Here is a 13346-nt window from a genome sequence, read left to right as displayed (position 1 = left end):
ATTTAAAAAAAAAGAAAAGAAAGAAAGAAAAAGAAACACAGAATCTCAGGTACCCCAGACTTACTGAATCAGAATCTGTATTTTTACAAGATCCCCAGGTGATTCCTACACACAGCACAGTTTGAGAGGCACTACTTTATGTAGCAATACCATTTTAAAAAATAATTAAATGAGTAGGAAGTTATTTTCAGAAAGGGTATTTCAAATATGTGCATCTGATTTCTCTCCATGAATTTTAAGAAAGATATTTCACTAAACAGTTACTGGTTACGTGAAACCAGAAGCCATGTCTTACTCATTCTCTTATTTCTTCCTGCTTTATACAGTATTTCTTGGGTAGAGGGGAAAAAAAAAAAGGATGATCAATAATTAATATAGATGATAGGAATTAATGCACATTTACCCTCAAATACAATATGGTCACTTAAAATCAATTATTAACTATATACTAAGCATTTCTGGCATCAGCTTTAAAAAAAAAATGCAATCAGTATTTTAAATTTTATTTATATTTAATGTGTCCACACCTACAGTTATAAACAAGAATGGTCAGGTTATGTATGAAAACCACTGAACAGTGAAAAGATACATGCGATCTTTTTTTTTTTTTTAAAGATTTTATTTATTTATTTGACAGATGGAGATCACAGAGAAGCAGGCAGAGAGAGAGGAGGAAACAGGCTCCCTGCTGAGCAGAGGGCCCAATGAGGGGCTTGATCCCAGGACCCTGGAACCATGACCTGAGCCAAAGGCAGAGGCTTAACCCACTGAGCCACTCAGGTGCCCCACATGCAATTTTTTTGATGGAAAAGAAGAAAACAGTTCCAACAATATAAAGGATATCTAGTTAGCTCTGAAGTCAGATGTTGTTCAAATTCTTGCTCTCAAGCTTAGATTTTCAATAAGCTATTTCATGTCTATAACCTCAATTTCCTCACGTGTAAAACTGAGATAATAATAACATTTACCATCATAGAGATTTAAAAAAAAAAAAAATAAAGGTAACATGAACCACCAGGTATTAAAGGCCCAAATCATTGTTAATGGAAAATAAGAATTAATGTTTGAAAAAACTTTTAAAGTAAAATTCACCTTATCAAGTTTTAGTTCCAATTCTGCCACATCTCCTTCTACTTCTTCCAAAGCAGCCCTAGAAAAATCATATATAAAATAAGTTATCATGTGTTTATTATTTTTTTAAATGCCCCCCACATCCCCCCAGTCCCTCCCCACATCCACCCTCCAGCCTCCCCTCTGCCCCCTAAGGTATCAGAAATGTTTGAATGTTACTTTACTCTTGGAAAATAACTCTAAATGAAAAAAGATATGAATGCTTAAAAATTACACTTCACATTAAGTAATAATTACCTTAGAATGAAGTATAAGTACTTCATAAACATGAAATATAACAGATAATACAATTATTATTTAAGGTAATGAGAGAACACATTAATTAGGCTGACTGATTCAAAGCATTCATATTATTCAAATTAATAACACTAATAAGTATTTAGCATATTTGTTTTTTTTTTAAATGAGGAAAAATTTTTAAAGTTGAGCCTTAACAAAGACTTGAATTTCTATTCAATACAACACATCTAACCCAACAACAGAGCATCCTTGTGAACCAAAAAGGAAAGGGTTTTACTTTTATAGATAGTTCAGAAAAATGTCAGCCTTGTTTAATGAACCATTTTGTTTCCCATGTATTTTTAAGAAATCACTAGATACTCTTAATTGTCAGGAGAATGATAAAATTATAATATTTATTAGTACTTGATATCACACTATAGGTAACATTCCAAAATTGGAAATTTGGAACAGAACAGCAGCAACTAAAACTTTTTAAGAATAATAAGATTTTACACTTAAGAGTTAAGATAGAACAAAACACAATTCATCTACTTTAAGTCATCTATCCCATTTTCAGATACCTACTTGATAAACTAGCAACTTCCCAGTAGTCATTTTACAAATTAACCAAATTTGTTTCAAATGGACAACAGTGGGGGACTAACCACCCAAACATTTATTTTGAAACCTGAGTAAGATATTCTTAATTAGGTAACAGAACTAAGAAAAACATAGCTAAAATATAGCCTCTATTCCCAGAACTACCCACTTAACCTCTATGTAATAATGTCCAAATAATCATTTTTATCAGCTTGAAATTCTACTTCTATATCTGGTCACAATTACTGAAAAAAAGTTTTTAATCTCCCAAACAAGAAAATTATACAACTATAAAATATTCAACAAAAAGATGCCTATTCCATAAAACAAGATACTATAGCATACAGTTCAAAGTTCAAGAAAACAAGAGGTGATATACTTCCAAAGCACAGAAACAGAAATGCTTCTCCCCTAACTAAAAGTATCATTTTCTTTAGCAGTTTTTCGAATTACATTTGTTCCCTTAACCTAGAAAACATTTTTCCCTTCACATTAATCCTAACTCCTGTTCACCTGACTATATATACTACTTGTCATTTTAAACTTAATTCATAAAAGAAAACAAATATATCTGCATAAGGATATTCACTCTTTGTAACAGGTTGAAAACCTGCATGTCCAGCAGTAGGAAATAATGTAAATAAATGAAAGTACATCCATCCCAATATTTGAGGCAGCAGGTTTTTAAATGCAATTGATCTACATCTACTGGGATAGAAACATACATATGATAAACTATTACATGTGGGGAAAAAAGCAAGTTACAAAATTATATATAGTGTGAACCCAATTTCATGGAGGGGGAAAAAAGAACCCTTGGTAAATGCCCAGGGAAAACTCTGGAAGCATATTTACCAGTCTATTACCCATAAAATGAGGACTGGAGAACAGGAAGTGTAAATAAGATTTTATACTGTTTACTACTTATACTTCTGGCTTTTTAGTATTTGCAAGAACTACATATTTTTAAATAATTTTAAAGCCAATAAAGGGGAAAAGAAAAAATTTCAGACATCATCTTTCCAGGAGATAGGGTCGGGGAACCTCTTCCTCCACCCACACCAGCTTAATTACACATCCATCCTGTGCCCCCACAATACCTCATGCATGCCTCTACCAGTGTCCATTTCTCTCACTTACTGAAGCTCCCCATAGCAGTACAGACACTCAAAATGTTTGTTGGGTCAAGAAATAAACTCCACAATTATTTACTCTGTCAGAAACATTCTTCATTTACTTGTAACATTTCTTTAACCTAGCTTTACTCAATCTTCAATTACTTTCAAGCATATTAGTTGAAATGACCAGATTAAGATTTGATTTAACCACTGATTTCTACTAAACATACAATATGATAGAAACTTTATGTATATTCCTCAATAATTTTATTGTGCAATTGTCCTAATTTACTTTTATAAAACATTTTTTAATAAAGATTTTATTTTTTTTTTAAGTAATCTCTACACCCAATGTGGGGCTCAATCTCACAACCCTGAGATCAAGAGCCACATGTTCACCAACTGAATCAGCCAGGTGTCCCATAAAACAATTTTTTTTAATATTTTATTTATTTATTTGACTGAGAGAGAGAGAGTACAAGCAGGCGGAGTAGCAGGTAAAGGGAGAGGGAGAAACAGGCTCCTTGATGAGCAAGGAGTCCAATGTGGGGCTCAATCCCAGGACCCTGGGATCATGACCTGAGCTGAAGGCAGTTGTTAAATCTACTGAGCCACCCAGGTGCCCAAACAATATTTTAAAAGAGAGGTACAAACACAAAAGGAAAAATGTGTTTCACCTGTATTTAAAAGTAAAGCCCTCTGTAATCATATATTCAAAGAATCTGAAACTTTATCTTAGAGGTTCTTCAACATTTCACCTTTCTAAAAAAAAAATCTGTTGGTCATCTAAGATGTGTGTGAAAACTCCTAGCAATAGCAAAACACACACACACACACACACAACTTGCAGTAATAGCTAAGTAGCTAATGTGTAAGGTAAACTAGTTAACTGAATATTACTTAGCATAAAAAGAAAAGTATATGGAAAGATTCTGATCTCAGTTCAAACTCTCCTCCACCACTCATTTATTTAGTATTTTATCTAAGTTTCTTCATCTGTAAAATGAGGGAAGAAATGCCTACTTAAGTAATTTGTAAAGGTTAAATCAGGGGCTGTTCCATAGTACTGACCACAGTACATACCACACCACAAAGAATACTATCAATAAGAGTCTCTTTCTCTCCTTTCTCTTATCCCTACATCCTGAGGTGAGTTTTGCGTCCCTATTACTTCTGTTCAGCAATGCAAGAGAAGCATCCTGGAACATGTTTAATAAATGAGTAAGCGAAATGAAACAATCTACACAAGGGTTCTCCAAATATTGCAAGAAAGATACTACTCCTTTTCAACTCTCCCAAATAACTATTGAGTATGTATAACGTTTATAAATGTGCAAGGTATTAGAGGCCAATATTATAGAAACCCTATCCCCCATAGCTTAAAACAATAAAAATAATTAAATTTTTTTGAATTATTAAAATTTAAAAGTTACATACACATTAACAATGTCCAAAAACATATGATTAAGTAGTAAAACATAAAATAATGTTAAAACAAAGGGGGGAGGACAGAAAACAGTCAACAAAGTCTCACAGGATTATTTTGAACATAGTTCAGAAAACTACAGCCTGTCAGGCAAGTCGGGACCACAACCGCTTTTTATACAGCCCGTGAGCTAAAAATGGTTTTTACATTATTTAATGGTTAGAGAAAAAAAAAAAAAAAGGAGCCACATATTTAATGACACAAGAAAATTGCTATTAAATCCAAATTCAGCATCCATAAATAAAGTTTTATGGAATCACAGCCAAGTTCATTCATTTAAATATTTTCTATGGCAGCTTCCATACAATAATGGCATGAAAGCTGAATAGTTTAGAGAGAGAGACCATATAACCTACAAAGTCTAAAATATTTACTATTATCTGGCACTTTACAGGAAAGGTTTACTGACTCATTGTAATGAATATTAAATACAAAAACATAAATGAAAATCCTTTCTCAAATACAAGATACATTCAGGGAAATAATTTTTAAAACTTAGTTCTGGTTCGCTGTACCTTCTAAGAAGCTGAATAAGCCTATAATTCAGAAAAATGTCACCTTACTTTTAATAACATCTTCATTCTTTAGTCTATTCATGCACCACAGTTTTTTTATGATCAACTCAGAAAGTTAACAAAAAAAAAAAAAACATAAAATTAGAATAGAAAAAATTCTAGCAACAATTATTAACACCAAGACTTTTTTTTTAAGTAGGTTCCACACCTAGCATGGAGTCCAGTGAGGGAATGGAAATCATGACCATAAGATCAAGACCTAAGCCAAGAATAAGAGTTGGACGCTCAACTGACTGAGCCACCCAAGAACCCCAACACTGAGACATTTCTAATCACATGGTGATCACTTTCAGCTGTGAATTAAATGAAGCTCTATGAGAAGCATAAAAATAGAATTCTCCCTACCCAGATAATTGCATACCCCTGATGTAGAAAAATCTTTTTTAAACCACTGTTTTGTTTTTAAAGTCAGAGTTTTGTTTTTTTTAAGATTTTATTTATTTGAGAGAGTGAATGAGTGAGAGAGCACAGCAGAGAGGAGGGGCAGAGGGAGAGGGAGAAGAAAATTCTCTGCTGAGCAGGACCCTGGGATCATGACCAGAGCTGAAGGCAGATGCTGAACCAACTGAGCCACCCAGGTGCCATTAAGCCACTGTTGTTATAAAATGATCTATAAAAATAACTAAATAATATGAATAATATGAGCACTGTATTTTCTTTATAAAACCAAATTATTTGAAACAGGAAGTGTGATAAAGAATTGTTGTAGCCATCCATTTGAGATCTTAAAAAAAAAGAAAAGCAGGGCACCTGGGTGGCTCAGTGGATTAAAGCCCCTGCCTTCGGCTCGGGTCATGATCCCAGGGTCCTGGGATCGAGCCCGGCATCCGGCTCTCTGCTCAGTGGGGAGCCTGCTTCCTCCTCTCTCTCTAACTGCCTCTCTGCCTGCCTCTCTGCCTGCTTGTGATCTGTCTGTCAAATAAATTTTTTTTTAAAATCTTAAAAAAAAAAAAGACAAGAAAAGCTAACCTCCACTCAAACCTCAGCAATTTCCTTAAAAATGGAATTAATAGTAAGACTAGGTCACATGACAATACAATCTAAAATGTAACAGTAGTGGGTGCCTACGTGGCTCAGTCATTAAATGGCTATCTTTAGTTCAGGGTCCTGACTCCACATCCGGCTCCCTGCTAGGCGGGAAGCCTGCTTCTCCCTCTCCCACTTGTGTTCTCCCCTTGCTTGTGTTCCCTCTCTCACTGTGTCTGTCTCTGTCAAATAAATAAATAAAATCTTTTAGAAAAAAATAAAATAAAATGTAACAACAGGATATTCCAGATCACTAATAAGCACATAAATATTAAAGATTAAGTATTTAAACAATTAAAAATCGATTGGAGGCTCTAAGTCATATATACCTTCTAAATAATTAACAAAGATAAACTACAATATAAAGATTTTGAAACTAACATCTATATTCCTTGTTTTATATAAAAGATGTATTCCTAAAGTTTGCATATAGATTAAATAACCACTTAGATACCAGGAGGGGTTGCCTATACGTCCATCATGGCACCTACCATCCCCAGGCAACTTTCTCTTCCAGATCACAGCTTTAACCACTGTGGGCAACGCTTGGCTATTCTGTGCAAAGGACAAAGCCTAGATCAGGAATAGCTCGCTGACTGAAGGGCAGTCCTGTAACTCAATAAATGACAAAACTAGGTAACCAAAACTTCTAGAGGTGGCTCTAAGATGAGATGGCTCTCTCTGCATTTTTTACCAGAAAACAGAGTACATACCCTGGAAAACTGCTTTTTAAAGTAAATCTCTCAGGCTGGGATGCTGGATTGATCAGTCTGTTAAATGTCTGCCTTCTGCTCAGGTCCTAATTCCAGGGTCCTGGGATCAAATTCCACAGCAAGGCTCCTTGCTCGGCAGGGAGCCTATTTCTCCCTCTGCCTCTGCCCCTCTCCCTGCTTGCATTCTCTCTCTCTGACAAATAAATAAATAAAATCTTTTAAAATAAATCTCTCAGGGTGCCTGGGCAGCTTAGTCGGTTAAGCATCTGCCTTCAGTTCAGGTCATGATTGTGGGAGTTTTTGGATCAAGCCCCATGTCCAACTCCCTGTTTAGTGGGAAGTTTGCTTCTCCCTCTCTCTTTGCCCTCCCCCTGCTTGTGCTCTCTTCTCTCTCCCCCTCTCTGATAAATAAATAAAAATCTTGAAAAAATTTTTAAAATAAATCCCTCATTAAATCATTTTGTAGGGGACCTGGGTGGCTCAGTGAGTTAAGCCTCTGCCTTCAGCTCAGGTCATGATCTCAGGGTCCTGGGATCGAGCTCTACATCAGGCTCTCCGCTCAGCAGGGAGCCAGCTTCCGCCCCTCTCTCTCTGCCTGCTTCTCTGTCTACTTGTGATCTCTGTCTGTCAAATGAATAAATAAAATCTTAAAAAAAAAAAAAAAAAAGAATAAGCATTCAAAGGAAAATTAGAACCTGGATTTGATTATCTTCTCCCAAGCAAGAATTCCTACACGTCCCCATTCGTGTTTTCAAAAGAATTAGAAAAAAAAAAAGAAAAACTTATAAACCATGAAGAATAATTTGTGTAAAGAAATATTAGTGTTTGTATTGTTAAGTTTTGTATTTGTATTGTTAAGTTTCACCAAAATTTGTATTGTTAAGTTTGATTCATCCTTTTCAAAAGCCTCCTTTATGTACTTCTTAAAAGATAATAAATATCAGGGAAAACGGTGGGGGTTTTTTGTAAAATTTCTCATTCGGCTTAACATTTAAGGGGGAAAAAAGATTTTATCTTCTGTCCACACATGTATCTTTCTCAACTTTTTTAAAGTACCCTCCACACCCAGCATGGAGCCCAGTTCAGGGCTTGAACTCATGATCCCAAGGTCAGGACTTGAACTGAGATCAAGAGTCAGATGCTTACCAGACTGAGCCACCCAGGCGCCCCCACACATTATCTTTCTGAGTGAGCTCCATTATATTTCTTTTCTAAAGATTGTAAACATTATTCTGCCATTTTTCTGCCAAGAAAAGAAGGGTTTTTTGTAAAAAGTAGTTTAAAAAAATGTACTCTTCTCCCCTCATGTTCTCACCTGCCAATACAGCATCCAAAATAAAACCATTCAAGCCAGCATGTAATTCATGTAATTGAAAAAGCAACCAAACTACAGCCCAAGGTAGAGATGCAAACAGTATGGTTCCAGTGAATGAATAGCACACACTCAAGTTCTAACTCAGGTGTCAATAACCCTATGAGTCCAAGCTCATTAAAAAAAAAAAGTAACACTCTTAAAATATTAGCGAGGTCATCATATTGTGTGGAGAAGTGTGGATGGAAGAAGGGGGACATACAGAAGCATCTGTTCCTAGGGCTCCAGATTTTCTTCCTTAACAGGGGTCATGTGGATCTATATACAAAGTTATTTTTTCAGTCATGTGCAGTAGCAAATACTCACTATTTACAGAAAATTTGTGTAAAGAAATACTAATAATGTTTTATTTTATTCAGATAGGAAATTATTTTTTTTTCTCAGAAAAAATCAGTACTATGTTAGAAAGCTATGTTTCCATTTCACCCTCCTCCTCCAACAGCCTGAATTTCTTGTCCAGGCAGTTAGCATAGTCAAGCAGATGAAATGCCACTATAACCGCAGCAGCAATTAATATCATCCTACTGTGGCATAAAAGAAGGTGGTGGAAGAAGAGATGGCCTATCTATTGTGCTGGGAATCAGTAAGCCAACACAGATGGGTGACTGGGTGACAGTCTCTTTCAGTTTTCACAGTAGGAGATGTAAAGCTAAAATGAAGATACTAGTCATCTAAAGAGGCGTAAGGCCACTTTAATGAGGAAAAAAAGAGGGCTAAGGAAAAAAACTACTAACTTAGAGATTACTACATAATGTTGCCTTCAACCAGGCCCAGAAAAAATAAAAGCTGAAGAAAAGGTATTTCTGTCTTGGGGTGCTTGGGTGGCTCAGTGGGTTTAGCCTCTGCCTTCGGCTCAAGTTATGATCCCAGGGTCCTGGAATCGAGCCCCGCATTGGGCTCTCTGCTCAGTGAGGAGCCTGCTTCCTTCCTCTCTCTCTGCCTATTTTTGAACTCTGTCAAATAAATAAATAAATAAAATCTTAAAAAAAAAAAGGGGGGGGTATTTCTGTCTGTCTTGAATTCACAATAAACTTAGGAAGCTATTCCCCCCCAAAAAAAATTTTACATTGACTTTCTACAAAGTGTCCATTCCCAAGAATCTTATCACAGCAGTAGATTTAGACATGCTAGGAAAATAAAAGTTACCATCACTGTTTAAAGAATTAAAATGTTGAACCAAAGCAGTTAAACTGCAATGCTTATCGCATCAGTGGTGTGTCATGATCCACACCTTTACAGAGAAGAGAGCACTGTAAATTTCATGGTTTATAACAGGGGGAGAGTAGATATCTACGAGGAAAGAATACTGTGACTGATAATTCTGTCAGGATGACCAAGTATTTCAAGTAAGATGGGACTGTCAGGAGACTCATAATGGAAGAAAGGAGCAAGATGGTAGGGACATCTAGGGCCAAGCTCAGACAAAATTGTCAAAAATTATCATCAGAGACCATATTCCCCCTTTCATGGGTCTTCACCTTCATCCTTTTCAGAACTGGAAATGGTACTTAAGCAACAGGATTTCCTACAAATCAGAGCAGGTAAATAACTGCATATTGGGTCTTTCAGGGTTCTGTCTATGACATATCTTGGGCTGCTGAACAAATCCCATCTTTAACTTTTCCAGGCTTCTCCATTAACAAAAGAATCTTAGTACATCATGAAAATAATTTTGCCACGTATGTTCACTGTATTTTACAATCTGCCTGGGGCACCTGAACGTATGATATAGCAGTTGTTATATTAAGAACACAAAGTAGTAATATGAACTACTTTTTTTTTTTTAAATAAAGAGAAAAACCATTAACAGGAAATGAGCTATAACCCCAGAATCACAGAATCTTGAATTGGAAGAAACCTTAGCAAACTGCTGAATGTCAGAACTGTTCAATGAAAGTAGAGCAGCTGTGTTTAGAAAGTATTTCATGTAGTATTTCATGTCCATAAAAACCCTGCATCTGTAAACAGGATGCAGAAGAATACAAATTTAAGAGCCTAATAAAGAGGCTCAGGGTTTTAAAGACACTGTACACACAGAAAATTTGTGATATTGAAGTGCCTTCTTCTCAGTGAATGCACACCTTCCCAACACCACCTCCACAACGCACCTTATGTTCACATCCAATAGACCACGTGGCACTCAATATGACAATTCAGCTGAGAACTGAGAAATCTGATCAGAGACTATGATCTAGTTAGCTATTTACCCCTAGTTTATTGAGTCACCAAGTAAACATTTGTTTACTAGACGGACAGATGCAGCATTAAGAAAAATTACGTAATTTTGGGGGCCCAAGACCCCTCATGATAGTTACACCTACATCTCAGTGCACATGTATTTATATGTAACTTTCCAGTTCCCTCTTGCTTCAGGTTTCAGTTATTCTAATCTGCCTCTACAGCCTCATATAGATGTTACCATAAAACCCTTTAAAGAAAATAAAGGAAAAAAGAATACACAAATAATTGCAAAAATGTCAAAATTAGATTTACAATGAAAGAAGAAAAAGTCAGTTCTTTCCACATACAAGGATGAGCCTATATACTTTTACCTAGCCATTATTATAATACCTAGAATTTCTTTTAAAGACAGAAACAGGAAATTCTTATAATATAATACTCTAGATAGAATATATACTAGTAAGATTTGGATTTCTAAAACAGGCTTTGAAAGAAACCTCAAAGGATCTAAGGAAGAATTCATGTAACACCACTACAAAATAACATTACTATGATTACATAACTAAATTCAATTTATAAATCAAATAGAATCCTTGGACATTCCAAGAGAAGAATCAGAATAGTTACAATAAAGTGGGGGGAAATATTTTTTAACAACTTTAAAAAAAAACACTACTAGAAAAATTTAGACAACTGAAGAAATGAGATTTCCCTTCCTTTTCTCAACCAACAAACAAGAGCAAGTATCTATTGCTTGGGATACACACATGAAATAAACAAAGAACCTTGCCCTCCTAGATCTTACACTGGAAGAGGAGGACAGTCCATAAACAACAAACTTAATAAACAAGTCATTTAGATAGTACTCTAAAAGGTGTTAAGTGCTATTTAAAAAAAAAAAAAAAAAAAAGTTCAGAGCGCCTGGATGGTCAATGGGCTAAGCCTCTGCCAGCAGCTCAGGCATGATCTCAGGGTCCTGGGATCAAGCCCCGCATCGAGCTCTCTGTTCAGCAGGGAGCCCACTTCCCCCTCTCTCTCTCTGCCTGCCTCTCTGCCTACTTGTGATCTCTGTCTGTCAAATAAATAAATAAAACCTTTAAAAAAAAAAAAAAAAGAGGCTATGGCATAGTAGGCCAATGATAAAGATTCTAAGTGAAATGGGAACCACCAAAGGGTCTAAAGCAGGGAAGAGACACAGTATGTCTTATTTTTGTAAGAATCACTCTGGCTACTGGATGGAGAAGGTGGTAAGGAAACAAACAAAAAAAGGCAAAGAGACCAATTAGGAAGCTACAGATCATCCAAGTAAGCGGTGAAGGTAGCTTCAACTAAACACTAGTCACTGGTAAGAGTGAAAGAAAGAGAAAAAAAAAAAGCTAATCTGGATATATTTTGAAGGTAGAGCTAAGAGGATTTCCTCATGAACTGGACGTGGTATGTGAGCACATGCACACATACGAGAGTGAGCAGGTAAGTGTGAAATTAAGGATGAATTCCAAGTTTTGAGCAGCAACAATCAAAAAGATAGCATTGCAACCAACTAAAATGGAGAAGACCATGAGTAGAACAGGTCTGGGGAGAAAAGAACTGTAGTTCAGGTTTGGACTTCATCTGAAATATTTATTAGATATACAAGTGGTGACATCAAGTAGGTGGATAAATCTAAGTCTACAGTATAGGAGTCTGAGCTGGGGATGTAAGTTTAGGAATCATGAACACATAGTATTTACAGCTGTGAGATATTGTTGAAAAAAGTAAAGATAAAAAAATAATTTAAGGACTGAGGTCTTGGTAAAGTCCAGTATTAAAGGTCAGGCAAAAGAAGGAGAATAGAAAAAGGAACAGAGGGGCGCCTGGGTGGCTCAGTGGGTTAAAGCCTCTGCCTTCGGCTCAGGTCATGATCCCGGGGTCCTGGGATCGAGCCCCGCATCGGGCTGTCTGCTCCGCGGAGAGCCTGCTTCCTCCTCTCTCTCTCTCTGCCTGCCTCTCTGCCTACTTGTGATCTCTGTCAAATAAATAAATAAAAATAAATAAAAAAAGAAAAAGGAACAGAAGAGGAAAACTAAGAGAGTATGGTATAGAAGGGAAGTGAAAAAAATGTAACAAGGAGAAAGAAGTGATCAACTATGTCAAAAGCTGCTGACAGATCAAATAGGGGTGAAAATAAACATCAATTTTAAGTCAAGTCAAAATGGTTAGGAAAACAATTTTTAAATGTTGAAAAACACTTCTGGCCTGAACCAAGAGCGTGCTCCTATGGAAAAGTTAATTTAATACTTTAAATAGAAGTTTGGAAAATTTTCTAGGAATATAAGGCACATGAAACTAAAATGAAAAAACAAAATCCCAAATAGAAACTGAAAATGCATTTTAACAATCAGCAAGGACGACAAGTAGGTAAGTTCCTCTCTTCCCCCTTTCCATTCTCAAGCCCTCCCTGGAAGATAAAGGTAATTAATTAGACGAAAAAGAAATCTTCACATTCTTTCTTAGGAAGTCTAGGGCAAAACTTCTACTGCCACTCATAATATTTAACCCAGTCTAACTCCTACAAATACAAGGACAGCTAATCCACCTCTAACTACTCATGAGACGATATACATATCAAAATCTGTGCTTGTCTTTCTATAAAATTAGGGCTGATTTCATTCTAACTCTATGACTCATTTTGTATAGCTACAGCTTTGTTATCCTTTGCTGATAAAGTTTCAAAATTAAAAACAACACATAGGGACGCCTGGGTGGCTCAGTGGGTTAAGCTGCTGCCTTCGGCTCGGGTCATGATCTCAGGATCCTGGGATCGAGTCCCGCATCGGGCTCTCTGCTCAGCAGGGAGCCTGCTTCCTCCTCTCTCTCTCTCTCTGCCTGCCTCTCTGCCTACTTGTGATCTCTCTCTGTCGAATAAATAAATAAAATCTTTAT

General features: G+C 36.1%; 1 protein-coding gene across 4 annotated transcripts in view; it reads right to left on the bottom strand.

The window, feature by feature from the left end:
* ACAP2 (ArfGAP with coiled-coil, ankyrin repeat and PH domains 2) overlaps positions 1-13346 on the bottom strand; it is a 147646-nt gene that overhangs the window by 96598 nt on the left and 37702 nt on the right. For all 4 annotated transcript variants that reach the window (XM_059391248.1, XM_059391249.1, XM_059391250.1 and 1 more), the window contains exon 2: positions 1093-1150. In XM_059391248.1, the coding sequence (XP_059247231.1) occupies positions 1093-1150 (58 nt within the window). The remainder of the gene's footprint in view (positions 1-1092; positions 1151-13346) is intronic.

Source organism: Mustela nigripes, chromosome 2 (assembly GCF_022355385.1).
Source record: "Mustela nigripes isolate SB6536 chromosome 2, MUSNIG.SB6536, whole genome shotgun sequence".
In the NCBI taxonomy this organism is placed as follows: Eukaryota; Metazoa; Chordata; class Mammalia; order Carnivora; family Mustelidae; genus Mustela; species Mustela nigripes.
The sequence above is the reverse complement of the archived record's forward strand: the minus strand, read 5'-3'. Positions and strand labels throughout refer to the sequence as shown.